At 32.2% G+C, this 23,492-nt stretch overlaps 2 protein-coding genes across 5 annotated transcripts in view; both read right to left on the bottom strand.

Moving 5' to 3' along the window:
* The window catches only part of sns (sticks and stones), a 316,393-nt gene that overhangs the window by 281,351 nt on the left and 11,550 nt on the right, over nt 1-23,492 (bottom strand). The window lies entirely within an intron of this gene.
* Nucleotides 16,808-18,053, bottom strand: LOC138139347 (histone-lysine N-methyltransferase SETMAR-like). Its single transcript, XM_069059595.1, has one exon. It carries the CDS (start codon nt 17,973-17,975, stop codon nt 16,872-16,874), a length of 1,104 nt encoding a protein of 367 aa, XP_068915696.1. The 5' UTR covers nt 17,976-18,053; the 3' UTR covers nt 16,808-16,871.

Below are 23,492 nucleotides of genomic sequence, written 5' to 3'. Positions count from 1 at the left end.
ATACAATAATATATCCCAATTTTCTAAACCAAAAAATCTTTAGTTGCTCATTTTAGAGATGTAATCAACAGATTTTTTGATTAAAGGAAAAACTACTGGAACCACACAACAACAAAAACATTTGTTTTTGTGCTTTGTTCTTGTTTTTATAATTTTTCACTAGAATTTTAATCAACTGAGCACGAAATTGATTGTAAGGTGATGTGTTTTAGGTAGCAAATTTCAGAGACAACTACAATATCTGAAACAAATAACCTTGTATTTACAAAAAGATAGATGCTTTTTGCTATACTCATTGGTTGGAGATATTGGCCCTACTCAAAAAAATATATCTCATATTCAAAAAAATTTAATGCAATTTAGTTGCAACTATTTATTTGGAAACCAGCATGCAGCATTTAGTGACATCATGGCTTGAGGTGCTTTCAAAAATCTTTTCCTCTGTTAAATATACGCATGTCAATGATGAAGCTCATAGTAATTATATTCTACTTTAGTATAAAACATGCTTACAAAAACTTACAGCAACAAAACATAATACCATTTGATATGTAGGTAGTAGTTAAAATTTGAACTAACATTCGGTACATCATTGTTTTTTCCTGATGAATTTTTAACATGCATGAATATTAGTAGTCAACAGTGCATCATATCATATTTAATACCAGACAATAATTCACTTGCTACTTGCGGTTTAATGAAAAGATAAAAATCATTCTAACTACTAGTACATAAAACGTATCGAATTATTCCTGACAATAAAATAAAATTATATCTCTTTATGAAACATCCTGAATAGAACTCATCCTTTTCTTTTGTTTTCCATAATATTTTATTACATAATAGGTACGGCATAATCTTCTTTTAACAACCTAATTATAGATAAAACTTATTAAAAACAATCTTTGCAATGACCTATACAGGTTATGTCGCGAGTGATAATGAGCCCGGCGGAATTGAAAATGCAACCCACAATACATTTCCAAAGTTAACGTGGATATTTTAAAAATCGTATTGTTTTGATGATTATGAATCCATGATGGTTTTGCTTCCAATAATTTTATTTGGCACAAATGACATTTACGAAAAAGTTAAAATACAACTATTAATAAAATGTATTCGAACGATGAGAAAACAGACATGATTCTGATTTATGGCGAATGTAATAAAAATGCTGCTGCCGGTGCGAGTTTATGCAGATAATAAACATTTTCCCAAAAACTCTTCATTTTTCCACAATTTCATTTACCTACTTAACCAAGCGAATGACGTATATGTCAAAATTTACAAAACTGCACAAGTAACTATGTTTTATGTTTTTAAATCAAAAAACAAATATCCACCTTAACTTTAAATTCATTGTGGTATGGTATTATAGATTGCATTTTCAATTCTGTTGGGCTCATTATCACTCGTGAAATACCCTGTATACCGTGCTATCAACAATTATTTAGATCAAAGAAGCCTTTAAGATTTTGGACGTATGTCCAAATCTTCTTGAGGTTCAGACGTTCAGATGCACTTTAAATTTGGAAATTTTTGCCTAAACTCGGCCAAACAGATAACAGCGATGTATGTTCATTCTCCGTTATTAAAAACATCATTCGTAGGCAAAATTTTAACATTCTTGAGTTGTCTCGAATTCGGATTTAAAATTGATCAATTAATTTTAGAAAAAAATCTCTCGTGGACTCCACTGCTTTTTAAATAATTCCCTATAATACTAGATAAGTTACTAAGAGGCACTAGTTGTTTATTGATCAGTACTACGTTTAATTGTTGATTAAATTCATAACCATAGCCTTAGTTAATTGCATAGTTGATTGACTGCATATGCTGCAGTAGTACGTATGTACAAGTTAATAAATAGTAAATTACCATTCTGGCAATAAGCATATGGGTAGTTCCCATCAATCGGTGGTCCGCATTGAACCATTCATCGTAGCCGGGTCAGCGTACACGGAGGTCACCGAGCAATATATCAATCATTAGCCAAATTGATTATTAAATGCATTGGTCGAACACTGAATGCGTAATTAGGTAAATTAATATTATTCAGTCGACGCGTACATAACCCGATTGATTATTGTCTATGACAATTTACCAGTTACAGACACATTTACCGATAATTCAAATCCTTTGATTTGCAAAATATTTTTTCACAACCGTCACAACCAATCAAAAGTAAATTAATATAATTTATCCCTATCTACATGTATTCTGTTTTCACCAGAGCGAATAATAAATTCAACTATTTTTGTTTTCTTCTGTGAGTAATAGTTGGTCTACGGTAAGATATTATTCCAACTTTTAATTGAGTGCCCATAAAACTCGTTTTTCAAGTTTATTCTTATGAAAGCAATATATATATATTCTCTTTTTATCTTATATCTCTCCAGCACCCTTACTTTTAATTTGTTTGCCATGCCTTCTAGTTTATGAACTGCCCGCTACAACCCCCGAGGTTAACTCGGAAAACCAAGTTTTATTGTAAGTATAAATAACTCTATCAACTTAGTTTGCTACCACACTTTTCACCATCGTTCTTTCTAATTTATCGGTAGATTTTAATTTTTCTCCGTTTCCTCTTGAGATTTTTTCACGCTAAATGTAAGTGACTAGTTTTGTTTAAAAACATTCACATGAGAAAGATTAAAAAGATTAAAAACTAATTAATTCATGTAGCAACCGTTCTCAGACCAATACTTAGTTATTTCAAATTTTAAAAAATTAAATGACAGTTACATTTCAAATTAGTTATTTGTATATCAAGGCCGCAAAATCATTCTTTAACGTACCGAGAGAAAGATTGTCGCAGAGGCCGCTTGCGGTCGAGCCAAACAATCTCGATGATGTCTGCAGAACCAATGCAAAAAGTGAGGTTAAGCGAATGTGACACAGTACTAAATTTCATAGAAAATTTATCAGTAAATTTTTGAGAACATTTAATAGTATATTAAAGAACGAGTTTTATAAGGGTTGATTTGGCGCACAAGTCCCAAGTGTAGAAAACGACCCGTAGGGGAGTTTTGTATGGGACGAGTGCGCCAATGCCATTATAAAACGTGTTTTTTTATATTGTTTTTTAGAATTTGCACTCTTGTTTTAATTTTTAAATAAAAAAATTAAATTTTCAAATTCTAGGGAATTTTGTATTCATTGGTAATTCAAGGTAACGGATGCAACTACATCTGCAACAGATGTTAAAAAGTTGAGTTTGAACATTAATATTGGAAGTTTTTTTGTGTAAATGACAATAATACACTGAAATATTGATAACAATTTTCTTAGAGATCTATTAAACTACGAGTGCTTTAAGAGGTATCCATAAACGAATCCAAATTGAATACAATAATAAACCTATTAAAGACGCAGATTCTAAAAAAGTAAATTTATCAGAATCTGGCAAGTAGTCTGTGCGCACATTTTTATTTGGATTTAGAACACGTAGTGGTAAATTTCTGCAAACATTTACTGGTAAATTTATTTGGTTATTTTATGCATGACACGGTGTTCTAAATTTTCTCAAAAATTTACTATCAAATTTTCTGTGAAATTTAGTACCGTGTCACACTAGATTTAGATTTAAACAGGTGATCACACTCGACTATTCAACGCCTACTTTGAGGATAAATTTAAATAAACACCGAATATAGTATTACATTTTCGTACTGTCCTAAATATTCGCTTTGTGGAGGTGACAGGTGAGGGAATTCATTGCACTCACCAGAAATCACAACAATATCGACAGTTACATTTGTCTAGTTTTCCATTAAGCAAAGTGGGTTCGTGAGAAGGCAGTAGATACTTGCGAAGCAAAATTTAAGCATAGATTTGTATTTGAATCAATATCCAAAATTTTAATCTTCTGTTGAAATCGTAATGTATTAAATAAATTTTGTCCATTAGAGTTTAAGAGTAAGATCTTGATCAACATCCAAACGGAAGGTAACTTGTCTCGTTTATGTTTAAGGGGGTCCTCCTATTGTCAACGAAAGATTGAGAGCTTTATCTTCCCTTATCGTCGATCTAAACCTATTAAGTAGGTTCTCAACACCTCCAATGTTCACAAAAAGCTAGAATCAAAATGCTGATTTCTTTTTAGTTGGAGCAATGAAAGTTTTAATTCTCACCCAATTATCCCTAGCTTAATCGAAGTTATTTCTTATGTGAAAAGAGGAAAGTTTATTGTGACTAGAGAATTTCATAAAGAAAATATTATTGGCAACAATAAACAACAGTAATTTTTTTCCAAAAATTCAATCGAAGACAAAGACATTTTAGTAATTTTCAATCTGGTGCTAAGTGCCATTTCTCCTTGGATATTTTCCTGGTTCTGCTATTCTTATTAAATGATTCAATTTGTTCAAAATTTTTCATCTAATTATTTCTATCCCAAAGTGATTAAGCACCCTTCATTTTGAAAACAGGCCACGAACATAATCCATCTATTCAAAATCTAAAATATGGAAATTTTCGCGATTAAAATTCACCCACACCGTTGGTTAAAAAATTGAAAATTAGGGTCGACATAGAGAGGATGAGGTTATATAGGGGCCAGAGCAAGGACCGTGCTTCGTTATCCACGGTTCTTCCTGCAGGACACATCGATGTGGGACAACCAATGATGAACGATCTGAATTCTGTGTAGTGTGAAGTCAACGGCAAACATGGATTAGCCCACACCGGGGAAATTAGTGTGCTTCGTTTCACGGAAAATGCATGTTATAGCACTTTTAACAGACCTATTACGTTTCGTGAAGTGTTACTTTATTAAGTGAGTGAATGGATAAAAGACTTTATTGGAATAGACTTCAATTTTTACCTCGAAAGTTATTGTTACAACCATATTTTTTAGCTTTTAATGAATAATGACATATGGTTTATAAATGATCCAGATTAGTTTAAAATAACCCAAATTTCTAAATTTCAATAATAAGATCAGGATTAATTGGAATCTCTAGTCACAGATGTTTTACGATAGTATTATGGAATGCGCCAAGGGATGCTGTTCTGAATTTCTTGCTAATCAAGCGATCACCTAAATTCCAATCTTATCAGGACATTCTCTTATTGCTACAGCCGTACCAATTGTTGCATTGTCTCGTGTTAACAAGAAATTATTACCAATGTAATTGGCAAACTTTTGTAAAAACTAACTTCTCACGTTTCTTTCAACAAAGGTGTGACAAATATTACTTTTAAATTTTCTGAATGTTTAGTTATACACAGTGCTAGCGCAACGTAAAGAATAAAATTCCTTAAATTTATATTGTTGGTTTATGACAAACATCCTGGAACATAGGATAGATTACACTTTTCTATTCCACCCAGTGGCGGTACAATTAGTGCAACTCAAAAATTTTAAGTGGTAACAGGGGTTATAATAAAATATAAATTTTTCGAGAGGATTTTTTTACCACTATCCAAAAGTGAAAGCATTTTTTAAATCAGACGGCACTCTACATTACCGAGTTGAATTTAACAACGAAACATATTTTTGGTAATTGTTCACTTTAACTACTTCTGGAATTTTTGCTTTTTTCTGGCTAGACAGCCTCAGGGCATCCTCCTAGATCGTTTCCCACCATTCAAACCTTGTGCAAATGCCTTTTTTTCCCTCTTGTTGTGTTTCAAGGTCGCGTCAAGGTCGCGCCAATGTCTTCGTATAACTAAAGAGCAAGGAAAATTCATTTGCACAAGGTTTGAGTGGTGGAAAACGATGTAGCAGGACACCCTGAGGCTGTCGAGCCAGAAAAAACGGGAAAATTCCAGAAGAAGCTAAAGTGAACAATGACAATATTTTTGTTTATATGTATTAATATTTAATGTACAGTCAGCACTTTTTTCCTCGAGACAATTGAATATTGTAGAATGAAAAATAAAGGAATTTTTTGTTTAAACCTCGTGTCAATTTAATTACGTAATGAATTAAAGAGTATGAGCTTAGTTTCCAAGAATGGTGGCATTTTTAAATTAATCCAATGGCACTTTAAAGCGAAAGCTGAAATTGTTTTATTTTTAATTTTTCCGATGCGAGTGTAATCCTTATTTAAGCCTCCAACCAGAGGGATAATTTTTATATTAAAACATCCCTTCGCGGAAAATATTTACATTTTCTTAATGCGTTTGTTTGTGTCTTCAGCTTTCTGCCATTGTTTCCTTCGTTTTGTCTTGACGCGAAAAAGTTTCTGTTGCTTTGAATTACTTGTTTTTTAATATAAGTATAATTGCACCTACAGAAGTTTGAGTATAACGTAAAGTATCTACGAGATGAAATGCTTATTCTAGTGCAAATAAAAATTGAAATACCCCAGCTGTGATAAAATAGAATTTTTAGCGGACATGTTAATTCGTTGATATTTATTCAAAGTCTAATTATTTCTAATTTTGGTTGCAGCAGAAATTTTCGTCGACGATAGTGTGTTATTCAACAACATACGGTCTGATTTTGCCATGGCTACAATGTACGTATTTACGATGTCATCATATAAACAAGTTTTACCGAAATTTGGAGTGAAATTTACGGCGGGATCGATCTATTTTATATACAAAGTGTGATTTGTAATAAAATTTATGACTGAGAGAGATTTTATTTATTGTTTTTCGAATTAGCCGTAAAATAAATAACATTGGCAAAATTTTATAGTTTCTGCACAAGTGACCCAAAATACACTCAATAAAGCAGAAATCGAAAAAATGTTAAATCATTCGCATTAAACCATAAATCATTTCATTCATCAAGCGGAAAAAATGGCATGTCCGTCGATAGAAGCCGACTTCACATCCTATGTCATCCGTCTCTGTCGACAGCGTTTTGTGTGCGGACAGACTTTTTGTTTTATAGTTTTGTTTTTATAGTTTTCGAATCAACACAAGTTTGTTGGGCGATCAAATTTTCCGCAGGGTAGAATCGAGACCAAAACGGCCAATAGATCGAAGAATGAATTCATAATAATGTATTGATGTACCTGGTGTTTTTGTAGCAGTGTTCGTTTCATCCAGTTCGAACAAAGAATATCCCATCCCTATCGGTAGGATAATAGGAGACAAATGGCATTTGCAGGCGAGCTGTGCTCACTGTGTCCTCCCGAACATGACAGGTTGTCGTTCGACTGGGCCTTACAAACGATTTAACGATTACAATAACTGATTAAGCCCATTTTAAAACCACCAGACTAGATAGGATTTACGTTTGTTCATGCTCACACATTTGCATATCATTTATGATGCGGTGTAGACTTGTCATATTTAATCAACTTAATTACTGGATATTAGCGTTTCATTTGTGATCAGCTGTACGCGTTTTGGACACTAATGGTTTGTATCAATTGTCCTACACACAAAACCTAACTCTGATAACCGCGAATAGAAAACGTGATTGACGAGCCAACAGCTTTCAAATATCCACAGCACAATGTATTTCTGAAAATTATTGTTGACGATAAAAGCAGATATATTTCATCAAAGTCGAAAACAACAAATGCTACAAAATCTTTTTACAAGAAACATACAAGATTATTGAAATATTTAATTTTTTTATTACTTATTTAAATATCTGAAACAAGATTACTTCTAAATCTTCAGTAGAATCATCGAGATCTATGTATTTTTATTCTTATTTGTTATTAAACACATACAAAAACAAATTAAGTTTTTTCGTTCTTTTTGTTAAAACATTAGTACCTTTTCTATATCGATATTACATTAAAGTTCATCCAGTTACATTCAACATAGAAGAAGTATATTATTACAATATTTTAATAATAGTCTATTGTTAAACGAGTGTCTCTTATTAAACGAGTACAAAGTGTGTTCCTACTTCCCGTCATATATTTAGCAAAAATATGGAATATGTACGAGTATATGAAATATAGTCTTCCTTACCGCTTCTTGACAAATTTCACTGGTTTGGCAAAGCTTTATTTTCTGACTTGTTTCCATTTTTTAAATTAAATTTAAATTTAGGTGTTTATTACTTTAATGATATTTAGGAATTTGACACTTAACACGACAAAGTTTGAGTAACCTACATTCAAAGCCTTCATTGTACATATTTTTAGTTATTTTTCTTATATTTTCATCAGTTTTCAATAGTACTATTGATTGGGAGCATAAAAAGTAGGACATCAAATTTCTCTCAATTTTGAAAAATTCGATGTAGTTCAAGCTTTATTGTCACTTTTTTGACACTATTCCAGCTGACAGTTTAAAAATTTATTTTATACTCCTATTTTCCTTTTCCAAATGCCCTCTTCGTTTGATAAAGGTAGATTTTGATTCGGACTTTGCATTAAATAAATATTCACTACGTGCTTACTTACAATCATTCGCTACAACTTACAATACTTAATGACAACGTCAATCAATTCAAAATAGGGTTAGAATTAGATAAGGGTTGTTTCACATTAAAAGTCAAGATAATGACGTTGATGTCCCACTTTTTTTGCCCGCAATAGTACATACTTCAAAAATAATAATTCATAAATCATAATTCATAACAAATCTTACAAAAAAAAATAATTTCTATAATCTAATAAATACGGTAACTCTCAAAATTACTTCTGAAAAATTGAATATCACAAAATTATACGGCGTCATTCACCGCGAAAATTTAAAGTTATGCAACACAAAATACCAAAAGCTCAAATTGTTAGATACCAATCACAGTAGTTTCATTTAAAAGTCAAAATGACCTAAGGGTAACGTTATAACAAGAAATATTGGAAGAAATCAATGTTAGAAGTAGGCATATTTGGGTAGGATCTTTGAGGGTAAACATGTGCAGCTTGAACAGCATTTTTACGCCACTCACCAAAGATCAGAATCATGTCTGTTTTTTCATCGTTTGATGTAAAATGAAATCGCGTAACAATTGACGTATCAATTTTTTTATTGTATCAGTCCCTAAAATGATTGATAATGATGCCATCACGGATTATAAATTATTTAAAATTAAATCAAGGCGCTGTTTTAAACTGTATGTTATGTTGCATAACATTAAATTTTCGAGGAAACTCTACGGTGAATAACACTGTACACTTCAAAAATCTTAAAATTTTGCGTTTGATAAGTCGATACCTATGTGAGCTAATATACTATACATTGTTCATTAAAACAACAGATAATAATTATTTATACTTAAGTTTACTTAAGCCAAATAAACGTCCAAAATTCAAACATAATCCGAAGGGGTGTTTATGGCGCAGGCTTAGAAGAGATGAATGGTTCGCTAAGGTCAGAAGTTAGTCTTGGTTTGTTCTATAAGACTGCTTTAATTATTTAAGTTGTGCGAATATGCGTAAATATTGTGTGTTCCGCATTAAAGTACTGAACTCAACAGCTTAAGGCTTCTCCATTTCCCTCGAGGAGTAAGTCAAATTACTTCTCGAATACCCACTTCAATTATTAACTATCTCTAGAACGTGGTAATAAGATTACTATTTTAAAGGATTTATTGAAAGTATTTATTTATTACTGTTGAGGAAGCCGATTTTTTAATTGTCTTTTTCATTATAAATAAGTCAACACAAAATAATTATCTTTCTGTTCGTTAATTTTAAGAATTCGTGAAGTGGCTTCCTTTACTTCGATACTTCATATTTAGTGAAAATAACCAAATATTGTTGGAACAAAGTTAAATAATACATATATAACTAATAATTTAAAAATGGTGGTAGGGGTTTTTCTAATCTACCGGGTGATCAAGAAGGAATGTTTAAGTTGGTAGTACAATTAAGAAAACTTTTTAATTCGGTTATTTATATGTTTTGTTGGTTTATTTGACAAATATCTGATATAGGTACAGCATTAACAATGACAAGCCACCAACAACCGGAAGTTACTCCTGTTATACGATTTAAAATACGATCCAGTGTTAACTTAAACATTCCTTCTTGATCACCCCGTAGAAATTCTACAACACAATCAAATTGCTTCACTAAAAAATTATTTTCTCAATAGAGCTCGTGATAACACTTTTTTTAATGCTTTGGGTCAGCGGATAAAGATTACACACCTTTAAATTTAAGTGATAATATAATTTCAGATATTGTTGAACCAAATATACCTGACACTAAAAATATAAAACAGAAGTCTTCATGGGAGATATTTTAAAGAACTAGAACAACCAGAAATTAATATTCAGGCTTCTCATGCATAGCTTAAAAAATCAAATATTCACCCTGAGACTGAGAGTTTTATATTTGCAATACAAGATCGTGTTATAAATACAAGAAATTATAAAAAACACATATGCGGTTTGCAATCGATCGTTGATAAATGTGGGATTCGCGGAACTGAAGGGGAAACCATTGAACACATCATTTCTTCTTGCACCGTTTTGGCTCAAAACGAATATAAGAAACGTAATGATATATTCGCAAAAATTATACATATGAATTTAGCAGTTAAATTCAACTTATTAAAGGATGCACACACAACCACATTATATTATTTTATAAACCGGAAATTTATTTGGAAAATGACAGCTACAAATTATATTTTGATCGTACAGTTTTAACTGACATTCATATTCAGCATAACAGACCAGACATTATTATTTTAAATAAACAACAAAAGCAAGCATATCTTTTAGATGTAACTATCCCACCTCCACCCGGCGGCACGGCAATTTTGCCGGAGTACATACACTATTACGGATATTACTATCAAGTAATAGTGCAGTGCTTATCAACATAATTACCGGCGTCTCGCCTCCGCATTATGACTTTGTTGTGTATTATGTTCTGTGTCAATGTTAAGGAACTTCCTCACGATGTGACATGAGTATAATAATATACCTTTTTGAATTTCAACTACCAATGTGTTATCTAAATCCAGAATTTTTAAATTTTTAAAAAGAGATTGCGGTACTATTCCCGTTGCTGAAATTACAAGTGGTAAAATCGAAATTTTTTCTAAACACCAAAGATTTCTCATAGCAACGGACAGCTCTAAATATTTATTAATTTTTGTGTTATATGTCTGTGTTATATTATGTGAATTTGGAACAGCTATATCTAAAAGATATGCTTGCTTTTGTTAAAAATTTGTTACACAGTCTAGGACTGGTTTACAAATCTATGAGGGGCATGGTGACCAACTCAATAGACCGGGACCAATGGCTTAACGTGACTTCCGAATCACGAGACAGAATATAGCCTTTTTTTTTTAATTATTTTAAATTTCGCCCTGGGTCGGAATCGAACCCGCGACCCTCGCGTCCCTGAGCCGAAACGGACTCCCTTAGGCTATATTCTGCCTTAGATATTATTATTATTATTATTATTAAATTAAGTTAAATTGCGGAGGCAAACCTTTAACGCAATTTTTGTTTAAGCAATTAAGAAGTAAAATTTAATTAGTCAGTATTGTTGGATGAACTAAAGAGGAGGCTGGTATATTCAAATTGTAGTCATGATTCCCCTTGTGTTGAGCATAACGCTTTTTAAACTGGCTAACATTTTCAGCATTGACAATCAAACTTGGAAGAGCGTTCCAATTTCCAAAAGCACGGTTTGTTAAGAAATGTTGCCTGGTAGTTGTTTTAAATGATTCCTTGGCAACTTTAAATTCATGCCCACGTAATCGTCTTCCTTCACTAAATAAACAAAAGTTTTCCACTTCTTCGTATATTATTATACTCATGTCATATAGTGACGAAATTCCTTAACATTGACACAGAACATAAAACACAAAAAAGTCAAAATGTCGAGGCGAGACGCCGGTAATTATGTTGATAAGCACTGCACTATTATTACTTGATAGTAATAATAGTGTATGTACTCCGGCAAAATTGCCGTGCCGCCGGGTGGTGGAGGGTTTATTATTTATAGAAATTTTCTTCTAAAAGTGCAAAATTTGATCCCACGGAAATAACTCCCAAAGTTAATTAATAAAAACGTCGTCGTCAATTTTAATCGTCATTTATTTCAAAGCAATTGGCCACTTAACAAAATAAATGATACGATTTAATTAGAATTTAATTTGAACCCAAGTAAGATTGGTGTGAGTAGATGTTTATTCTTGCTTTAAATGTACAAGTAAGTTTCTGATGATTTTTCCCTGTTATTGACGGAAATCGTAAAGTTTAGATGTAATTAGATTCCACGGCTTGATTTACAGCTGGAAAATTTGATTCATTTGTATATATTTAATTAAATTTTCCTTGGAACGCGTACACCCAGAAATACGTTATTTTTCTCGATTCCTCACTTCACGTAAACTGAACGAACCTCTTTAATCATTAGGCATATTAATTCCAACAATGTTCCAATTAATGTTCCACACCGTCTAGCACAAGAAAATAATAACGAAATACAGGTCCCATCTATTCGAACGAAGTTTATTACTTATTAAACGTAAATATTTTCCAGCAAACGCAACGTTTAATATGTGGGAGTAAAACACCGTAAATTCAACATAAAAAAGCCATTACCCGAGCGAAATAAAAGTTGCAAATTGAACGTAGGTTTTTCAGATGTAGGATGAGTTGCGTAAATTTTCTTAGACTTGGACTCTCCTCACCGTAAACAAGAACTGCAGAACCGGCGCCGATATAAATCACAATCTTGTGGCCAGTGCCTCGTTGTGTTCTGTACAGAAAGCTTTGCGCATTTAATAAATAATAAATATTGCATGAATTGCGTGAGAAATTTCACCTGTTTTAACAAAAGAGGCAAAACATCTAGATTGAATCATTATTATTATTATTATTATTATCGCTAATGTGTTGACTGCATAAAACGTCAGCGTAGACGCTCAGGAAAAATTATGTGGTGACCATATATCGTTTTTTTTTTTTGTAATTTCACCTTGTTGGAATATTAAATTTATATTTGATATTAATTAGTGAGCAGTTGCTATAAAAACAAATGAATGTTATAAATAGTTTTGAATAAAAATAATATAAACAAAAAAGTCTGTCAATAGTTTATTGAATTAAAAGGATTCTTCTAATAATACTACAAAGGGTTATGGGCCCAGGAGAATATTAAAAGAAAGAAGATTTAATAGAAGAAGATGAGTGGAAATGTAATATATGTAATATATATGTAAATGGATCTATTGAAAAACCAAATAATGAAGAAATACGATTTGGGAAGAAAACGACAAAAAGGCAAGAGCAGATTTAATATTAGCGATAAATCCCAATGAACTAAGGCAAATAAAAAATTGTGTAACTTCAAATGGAATATGGAAAAAATTAAAGGAGCTTTATGAATCAAAAGGTCCTGCAAGAAAAGCTACGTTGTTAAAACAACTGATAATGTCCAAAATGAATGAAGGAGAAACGATGAAAAATCACTTAAATAATTTCTTTAATATCATCGATAAATTAGAAGAAATGGAACTAAAAATTGTAGATGATCTCGTAACAATATTGTTACTGAAAATAAAGCTTACGGAAGAATATGAAGCAAGAAAAAGTAGAGAAAATCAAAATTCTCCGGGTGCTCTATTAATTAAAAAATGTTATAAGAAAGAAGATGGACCAAAATCATCAAAGGAAAATTTAAGAAAAAATAATTTCAAAGAAGCATTAAGATTTAAATGTCATTATTGCAAGAAAATAGGACACAAAGCTGAAAATTGTTGGTCAAAAGCCAAAGCAAGAAATGAAATTTCGAAAAAGGCAGAAGTTACCGAAACAGTTCTTCAAATCAATAGAACCAAATCAGAAAGCCAATGGTGGTGTGTGGACTCCGGAGCGTCTTCGCACATGTGTTCATCAAAAGATCAATTTCAAAATATCGCTCAAAATGATCAAGTCCTAAATTTGGCAAATCACAGTTTCACAAAAATAAGAGGAACGGGAAATGTGAAAATAAAAGTGTCAAATGAAAATAATTTACGATCTGTCAATTTGAATAATGTCATGTATGTTCCTGATTTACGTTCAAATTTGTTATCTGTCGGAAAAATCACAGATAAAGGTTCAACGGTGATATTTGAAAACAACAAAGTCTACATCCTTGATAAAGATGGAAAAGAAATTATGATTGGTCAAAAAAGAAATCACCTTTAATGTTCGCGAAATTCTAGACAAAAAGGGAGAGACAGCAGCTGCAAGTATGTACATTTCAAGAACAAAAATACAAGAGTGGCATGAAAAATTTGGACATATTAATGAACAACAATTAAAAGAACTTGCAAGAAGTAACGAAGTTTATGGTTTGAATATTGAATGCAACATTTAATAAATTGTTCAATTTGTTTGAAAGCAAAACAAACTAGAAAATCTTTTTCAAGAAATGAATCACATAAAAAGGAAACATTATTGGAATTAATTCACACCGATATATGTGGACCAATGAGAGTAAACTCGATTGGTGGATCAAGATATTTTATTACGTTTATTGATGATAAGTCAGGTTGGTGCGAAATTTACTTTATCAAGAAGAAAAGTGAAGCTGCCAGTGCATTTTTTAAATACAAGGCAATGGTTGAAAATCAGCTAGGAAAAAGAATAAAATGTCTTCGATCGGAAAATGGAACTGAGTATTTATGTAATGAACTTGAAAGTTATTTGGAGAAACATGGAATAAAACATGAAATGACGGTGGCATATACACCAGAACAAAATGGCGTTGCAGAACGAAGAAATCGCACTTTAGTAGAAATGGCAAGATGTATGATGATACAATCGCAATTGTCGCCCTCATTTTGGGCAGAAGCAATTTCTACAGCAAATTATTTAAGAAATAGATGTCCATCTAGAAGTATAAATGGACAAACACCGCACAAATTATGGACGGGAAAGGATTTTAGCGTGAAACACTTTCAAATTTTTGGAACGAAAGGTTACAGGTTAGATAAAACTCCCAATAAAGGAAAATTTGATCCAAGAAGTAAGAAATGTATTTTCGTGGGTTATTCAACAGAAAGAAGAGCGTATCGAGTGTGGTGCCCCGATTCTAAAAGAATTTATGCAACAAGAGATGTAAAATTTGTAAATAATTTAGAAGTAAAAGAACAACCGATGCAGGAAGAATTTACTTCTGAAGATATTATGAAGAAAGAAAAAGAAGTTGAAATATATTTGAACAATTATAGAACACTTGAAAATGAAAATGAATCAATAGAAAATCAACCAGAAAATGAAGAAACAGAACGTGAAGCTAGTAATAATGAGAATCAATTAGAAGATCAAACAGAAATAGACAACTTGCAAGAAAATTACAACGAAAGAAGAGAAGTAGAAACAAGAGAAAAGCGAAAACCTGGAAGACCAAGATTTCTTTATACAGGAAAGAAAGGAAGGCCTAAGAAATTATACGTACAAGCATGTGAAGAAGAAATAACAGAGAAAGAAGGTTCAAGAACAAATGAAATTACTGAAGAAGATCCAAAAACAATTAAAGAAGCATTTTTACGACAAGAATCCGAAGAATGGAGAGAAGCGATGAAAAATGAATTTAATTCTCTAAAGAAAAATAAAACATGGGAAATAGTTGATCGCCCAAGTGATCGAAAAGTAATAGGCTGTAAATGGGTTCTGAAAACAAAATTTAATTCCGATGGTACGATCGCTCGTCGAAAAGCAAGATTAGTTGCAAAAGGTTATGCCCAATTGCCAGGAATAGATTTCCAAGAAACTTTTGCACCTGTTTCAAGATTATGTTCTGTAAGACTAATAATGGCCATCGCAGCACAATACAATTTAATAGTTCATCAGTTGGATTTTGTAACAGCATACCTGAATGGGGATATCGATGAGGAAATTTACATGGAATTACCTGAAGGAATAAATGAAATTGGAGCAGAAGTCGTGTTCAAAAACAAAGTTTGTTTATTGAAAAAGGCATTATATGGATTGAAGCAGTCAGGTCGTCAATGGTACAAAAAATTAGATGAGAACCTACAGAAGTTGAACTTAAGACCGCTCAGCACAGACAAATGCATCTATATGAGAAAAACAAGAAGATGATATAATAATAGCGTCTAACAGCATGGAAGAAATTAATAATCTGAAAGAAAATCTTGCGAAAATTTTCCAGATGAAAGATATGGAACAGATAAAATATTGTTTGGGAATTGAATTTAACGCAAAGAAAAACAAAGTTACTATGAGTCAGAAGAAATATGTTGATGATTTATTAAAGCGTTTTGGAATGGAAAATTCAAAAGAAGTTTCAACTCCCATGGACCCAAATGTAATACACCTGGGTGGTTTAAAACGCTTTGATTGGTCGAATGAAAATGTTCTTTTCTTGAATACCGTTAAAGATAGAACATTTTTCTTTGGGATTATTTATTTGTCTTTTTATGAAGATTTCTCCTCTTTTCTCTGTATACATACAAATAGAGGAGAGAGAGAAACAAAACTAACGTAATGAATGACGATGTTTTCCGGTTGGTTTGTACGAGTAGCGCCTACTTGAGACCGATATTCGTCGTTTGCGCAGATATAACTCATAGCCCATGAGAAAATCCAACACTTCTACCAATTGTAAAGTGATACCTTCATTTCAAATGAACCAGGGTGATCCTACTCAAACGAGTGGTCGGTCGTTGTAGCCTGGGTGTTAGAATGCTCTGTGTGTAATAGTTCCTGCTTTGTGATTATGTTTTGTGCCCGTTCTCTTTTTGGCAGGGCTTGTAATTGGGCGTCTAGCCTGTTAGCCTTCAATAATAATAATAATAATAATTAAAAAAAATATATCGAGCCTTTCCATACATTATTTAGGTATGAGAGAACTTTTAAGTCGTAATAAAACATTGTTCGTGTTAAATAAATACATTCTTACCATTCGACAATAGTTTTAATGTTTTGTGAAGGTGACAGTGATTGCAACCAAGTTACGAGGGCGGGGTGAATTATTCCGGGCCTGAACAGGAAGACACAATTGTTTTGGGTTGATTTGTATTTATTTCTCAACATAGTCTCCATTTAACTCTATACACTTGTTCCAACGATGCTCTAAGGCCGTTATGCCAGACTGGTAGGTCGATTTGTCGAGGTCCGCAAAATAGTCATTTACAGCATTGATAACTTCATTATCGTTCGTAAATCTCTTTCCACCGAGCCACTTTTTCAGATTTGGGAATAGATGGAAGTCGCACGGGGCTAAGTCTGGTGAGTATGGTGGGTGGCGAAGCAATTCAAACTTTAATTGGTGAATTTTGGACATCGCAATGTGTGACGTGTGCACTGGTGCATTGTCTTGATGAAACAGCACTTTTTTTTTCGCTAGATGGGGCCGTTTTCTCTTAATTTCTTCGTTCAACTTTTCCAACAAGTTAGCATAATACACCCCAGTGATCGTTTTTCCCTTTTGGAGGTAATCAATAAAGATTATCCCACGTGCATCCCAAAAAATAACCTTGCTAGCCGATGCAACTGTCTTTGCTTTCTTTGGAGCTGGTTCCCCTTTTACTGTCCATTGTTTAGACTGTTGTTTGGTCTCAGGAGTGTAATGATGGACCCAAGTCTCATCAACAGTAATAAATCGACGTAAAAATTCGGTCGGATTGCTCTTATAAAGTGCCAAACAATCGGTTGAAATGTCCTGCCGACATTGTTTTTGAACAGGTGTCAACAAACGCGGCACCCATCTTGAGCAAAGCTTTTTCATTGTTAAATGTTCGTGTAAAATATTTCGCACACGTTCCGTTGAAATGCTTACAGTTTCTGCTATTTCCCTCACTTTCACTCTGCGGTCTGTCAAAACGATTTTGTGGACTTTTTCTGTCATCTCTCCCGTAGTCACCTCAATCGGCCGTCCGCTGCGTGGTTCATCATTGGTGCTCTTTCGACCCATTTTAAATTCAGCTACCCACCGTTTAACCGTTGTATTTGATGGAGAAGAGTCGCCTAATGTTGAATCTAGCTCCTTTTTAATATCGGTTGCAGTTAAGCCTTTCAAAAAAAAATATTTAATCACCGCACGGATTTCAAACTTTTCCATTTTACTGAAATTGCTTGAGGCGTTTATTTTGACGGACTGTTGTCCAGGCAATAAACAACACATTGACTTGAAATTTCTAAGGTAACCTGATAAAGGATGAAATCATGCAAAGCCTTCATAATATTTAGCATAATGGCTCAGTATCGATATGAGGCCCGGAATTTATCACCCCGCCCTCGTATAGCTCTTAAAGAGCCTTTATTAATTCTAGAATGAATCAAATGAAGGGATGTTATAGCTTGAAATTGTGTCACTCTGTCACTTTTAGGACGTCGTGAACTATAATTTTCAAATACTTTCAAAAAATACTGTTGTGTACCATTTTGCTTTATTGTACACTGCCAACATTTGAATGTTCAGAGTTCGGAGTTTTGGAAAGAAGCAATTTCCGCTGCACTTCTCAATTGTTTAATTTTCGCTTCGATACATACGAGTAATTCAAACGTTGGCACCTTTTTATTAGAGCCAAGAAAAGTGCATATGTATTGAAAGTCGTTAATGTTCCATTAATTGTTCTAAATCTAATTTAATTTTTCGCTTTTCTTGATATAAACAATGATAGTGAAAAATGGAATTATTTCAATTGACAATTGGTGCGATTCTGTTTTAAAATTTACCAATATTGCTATATAACAATGTTGCAGTTGCTATGATATGAAGCTGTTGATTGGTTGGATCTATGCAAAATCAATATTGTTCAATAACAATATTGCTATATTTTCAAACAGAATCGCACTAATTGTATATTTACTCGTAGTTCATGACGATGTTATTTTATTATTGTTTTAAGAAGTACATATTACTTTTTAACTTTTAACTTTGTTTTTCTGATGGATGTTGTTTTTGTACCTGCCATACCGGTACTGGTACCGGTTTAGTTACGGTTTAGTTACATTAGAAAAACCAAGAGAACATAACTAAACCGGTATCACTACCGGTATGGCAGGTACAAAAACAATAACCTTAGGTTCTATATCAAAAATTGCAATAGAAATTACCTTACTATGAAGATTTTAGACAATAGGCATGAATAACAAATGGTTACATCGACATTATTTTGTCACGCCAATAATTTTTGATTTAGATTAGATTAACACGGATTCGCCATCGCTAAGGGCTAGTTTATAGAAAGAGAATTAAATATTTAACGTTTTCAATTAATCTCGCATTTGATTACGATTAACTTAATTTCACTTCTGTAAACTGACTCTAAGTGTTTGTTATCATGATCAACTTAGGGCCGGTTGCACCAACGTGAGTTAAATTTAACTACAAATTAAAATATGTATACGAAAACGTTGTAACAATTGGTAACTAAAGTAACGAAGCATTTTAACATACAGTTAACTTTAACTGGCGTAGGTGCAACCGGCCCTTAATGCTATACAAATAGTGCCAATACGTAAAATGTGATGTAGAAAAACTCCCTTTTATTGGTAATCAGTTAATCATTGTGTTAATACATTTGACGATATTTAAATAATTATACCAGTAAATTCCTTGCTACTAACAAATATTTAAATAGTTTTCAAGCGATCTTTTTCAGGGATGAAGGAAAAATTAAATTAGGGATCTCGTCTTAAACAAGGATTGTTTGATAATTTTATATGTTACCGCATTTTATAATAATTATACCGAGCGATCATTTAAAAAATAAATCGAGTTTGCTTTGGGGCCTATGCTATAGCATGGGTTTCCATAGGTAACACGCCGACTCGATTTATTTTTTAATTAATCGCACCGTACCTTTAACCTTGTAATTAGTACCAGTAGAGCAATCAGCTTTCTTACTTTGAAACAAATTCAAGTCAAAATCTTTAAAGTGCCGGTGCCTTTAGAATCATAAGAAAGATTAACTAGAGCTATAAATGTAAATAAAGGATTTGTACATTTCAAGATTTAAATTTATAGTCCTTGTTTTATTTGCAGACAACCGTTCTATCTCGCTTAAGACAAAATATTTGCAAGAACGCAAACACAACTTGGAAAAAACAATCTGAAAATATTTAATTTGACGCAATTAATTTTCCACCAATACTTACGTACGGTCGCGATCAGTAAATTCTGGACACTAGTGTCATCGTGCTGTCATACATTCTAAAACGACCCTTATGTGTTAATAACGTAAATCTTGATTGTTGTGTCAATTTTGAAAACGTGAGTGTCAGGTTTACGGAGGAAACCTTAAAGAAGTTTTAAAAATCAGACAAATGGAATAGAACGAGGTTTTAATTAGTAAAAAATATAAAATAAATAAATAAAAATTAAAAACTTAATATTTTAAACGGGTGGCATCCTAACAAATTGTACACAAATTTGAAAACGATTTCAACATTCATGTGACAATTTCAATAAAGCATAATTTAGAGTAATTTTTTTTATGTGACAGAAGAATGATGTCCAAAATTTAATTATCGTAATACTACCTATGTATCGTGCATTCATTTAAATGATTGTATCCTCAAAGTTGGCGTTGAAGACTCGATTGTGAACACACTATACGGATAACGGATCGGCTCTTTAAATCTTACGTTTTTACATGAGTGGTGCGTTCTCAATCGACTCTCCAACGCCAACTTTGAGGATAAATTTAAATGAACGCACGATACTATAAAAAAAGGTTAATAAAACAGTTTTTTGTATTACACATATTTATGCTTCTTCTCAACTTCAATTCGTTACAAGTTTGATTGTGTATACATACATAGTTGGTAACATAGAATCTAACATGACGAACTTCGAAATGTTTTAGGGATTAGACAAAAATGACATGGATGGGTATATTTTATAATTCATGTGATCTCGCATTTTAAATGGAATATTATGAATGCATATGTATTTAAATATAAGCAAATAAAAGAATGACCAAATTATTTATTAAACGATCCTCTTGCTTCAGTAGGGGTCTGCAAAACCTGTTTGATAAACTTTCTTACAAAATTTATATTTTATATAGGTATGTACACTTCTGTTCACTGAAAAAACATACACTTACATTTTTCCTGTGTAAATCAGATTTATCATTACCTGATGTCACTGTCATTGTCAATGTCAGGTAATTGAAATAATTCGATTTCAGTCAGTAAAAGTATACTTAATGCCTCCCTCTAATGTTACTGTTATCAACATTATAGATATTGTTCTTTATTTTCAAGGTTTATTGTGGGTTCTCATAAGTCTGGTATAATCAAAATTCGTTTGTAAATTCTTACCTAATAACTTAGTACGGGTAAACATGAAAACAAATATTAAGTAAATTTACAATGCCAAAAAATTGCAAAAATATCTCTCAAGACCCATGAACGGAAGTGTATGTCTATTTTATTTTCAAAAATCAAAAGGTTCAACATAAATACAGTACATACCTACAAGCGGTAAATTATTGATCTTTAAATAACACAATTCATTGGTAAAAATACCGAATTTAATTTTACAATGAATGTATGTTGTTCATTAGAAAAAAAAAACATTTCTAAAATTCCTGAAAGAAATCTTATTTTTCCATTGTTCACCCACCATTGATTCTAAAAATATTGTTTTATTGGTCCGGCATTACTAAAAAAATATATGCTGTCTAAACATCACAGTCGTTCTCATAAATCAATTATAAAATATTTAAAGGATACAAGATGATTTATCGTGCAAATTCTATATTATGTATTGTGTTGTTTCTTGTGTTGCGTTCTACTAATTCTTATTAATTTTAATTTATGACAACGATGATTGATCGCTGGTGTTAACAAAAGATGGCGTTACAAAAATTACTTAAATTAACGCCTAACTAGATCTTACCATAACGTCATATGTGATTGTGCATGTAATAAATCATATTTTTTTCTTATTACAAAGTTTGTGTGGATGAGTACTGGAAACTGTAATACAATAAGAAATGCATATAAGTCAATATTGAACTTTCACATAATGGAAAATGATACGTTATCCGATCAGGGTGACAGTAATACTAGATTTATTGAAACGCCACGCCACGTCAAATTGCTTGGCAACGGATTTAATACAGACAATTCATCGTCTGTTTTGTACACATTTGTATGTTGTGGGATTTCAATAACTCAAGCTTTATGCCAGATCTACATGGAGTGGACTTGAAGAAAATCAAAAAAAATTGTGTCCGTCATATATGGTGATTTCATTGATTTGTCTAACAACAAACAGTACGAATTCACACTAGAAGGTCTTTTGGACCGAATATTACTAAAATTGTACCACACGGAGAGACAATTCTTACAATTACAATTCTTAGGTTTTGTCTTGGAAATTTCTACTATAGCTGTTAGTGTGCTAGGGTTTACAGACCGTAAGTACACACATTACAAATCAAAAATGTTGATAACAAAAGGGCCTCAAAACCGCATCCAAACAATAGAAAAAGCAGAGGAAATAGGCGCGAAACATCACAGAGACATACAAATTCTTAGATTATAGGTTCTGGCGCGAATTTCTGTATTTTCTCTCTCTTTTGTCACCTACTATTTCATCATTTTACGCATGGGCAGATTAGATCTTACACTAACTTATTCTTGTAAAGATAAAAGATAACCAACTTCTTAATGCATTAATGTTAATATAATTTGGGCAATGTACTAATGTCATGCATGAAATAATGCATTGAAATCGTAGGATTTAACTTTTTCATGTTTAGTGGTTTAGTGTTTAATGTGTAATGTGAGCTTGCATGAATCCACCTTTATATTAGTTCTGTGTACAATATCCAATGTGCGCATGACAATCATAAAACATGTTATAAATGACATCTATGTATACACAGTGTGTAATTTAAGTAACGCATAAATTCAGTCATTCCGTTGATAATATTTTTTTGGAAAAAATCTGGAAGGGGTATTGCGATTTTAACTTCAGCAAATATTTTCAGTCTATTTTCAGTTTCTTATGTCTTTTTTTTCATGTTATGACGTCAACGACTTTTTTTTTAAATAACAACCTATAATTTTGATAATCCCACCTCCACCCGACGGCACGGCAATTTTGCCGGAGTACATACACTATTACGGATAATACTATCAAGTAATAGTGCAGTGCTTATCAACATAATTACCGGCGTCTCGCCTCCACATTTTGACTTTTTTGTGTTTTATGTTCTGTGTTAATGTTAAGGAATTTCCTCACGATATGACATGAGTACATATAATAATATACCTTTTTGAATTTCAACCACCAATGTGTTCTCTAAGTCCAAAATTTTTAAATTTTTAAAAAGAGATTGCGGTACTATTCCTGTTGCTGAAATTATAAATGGTAAAATCGAATTTTTTTCTAAACACCAAAGATATATCATAGCAACGGAGAGTTCTAAATATTTATTAATTTTTGTATTATATGTCTGTGTTATATTGTGTGAATTTGGAACAGCTATATCTAAAAGATATGCTTGCTTTTGTTGTTTATTTAAAATAATAATGTCTGGTCTGTTATGCTGAATATGAATGTCAGTTAAAACTGTACGATCAAAATATAATTTGCAATTGTCATTTTCCAAACAACTTTCTGGTTTATAAATATAATGTGGTTGTGTATCCTTTAATAAGTTGAATTTAACTGCTA

This window comes from Tenebrio molitor, chromosome 1 (assembly GCF_963966145.1).
Source record: "Tenebrio molitor chromosome 1, icTenMoli1.1, whole genome shotgun sequence".
Lineage (NCBI taxonomy): Eukaryota > Metazoa > Arthropoda > Insecta > Coleoptera > Tenebrionidae > Tenebrio > Tenebrio molitor.
Note: the sequence above shows the minus strand (reverse complement) of the source record. Positions and strands in the feature narration are given on the sequence as shown.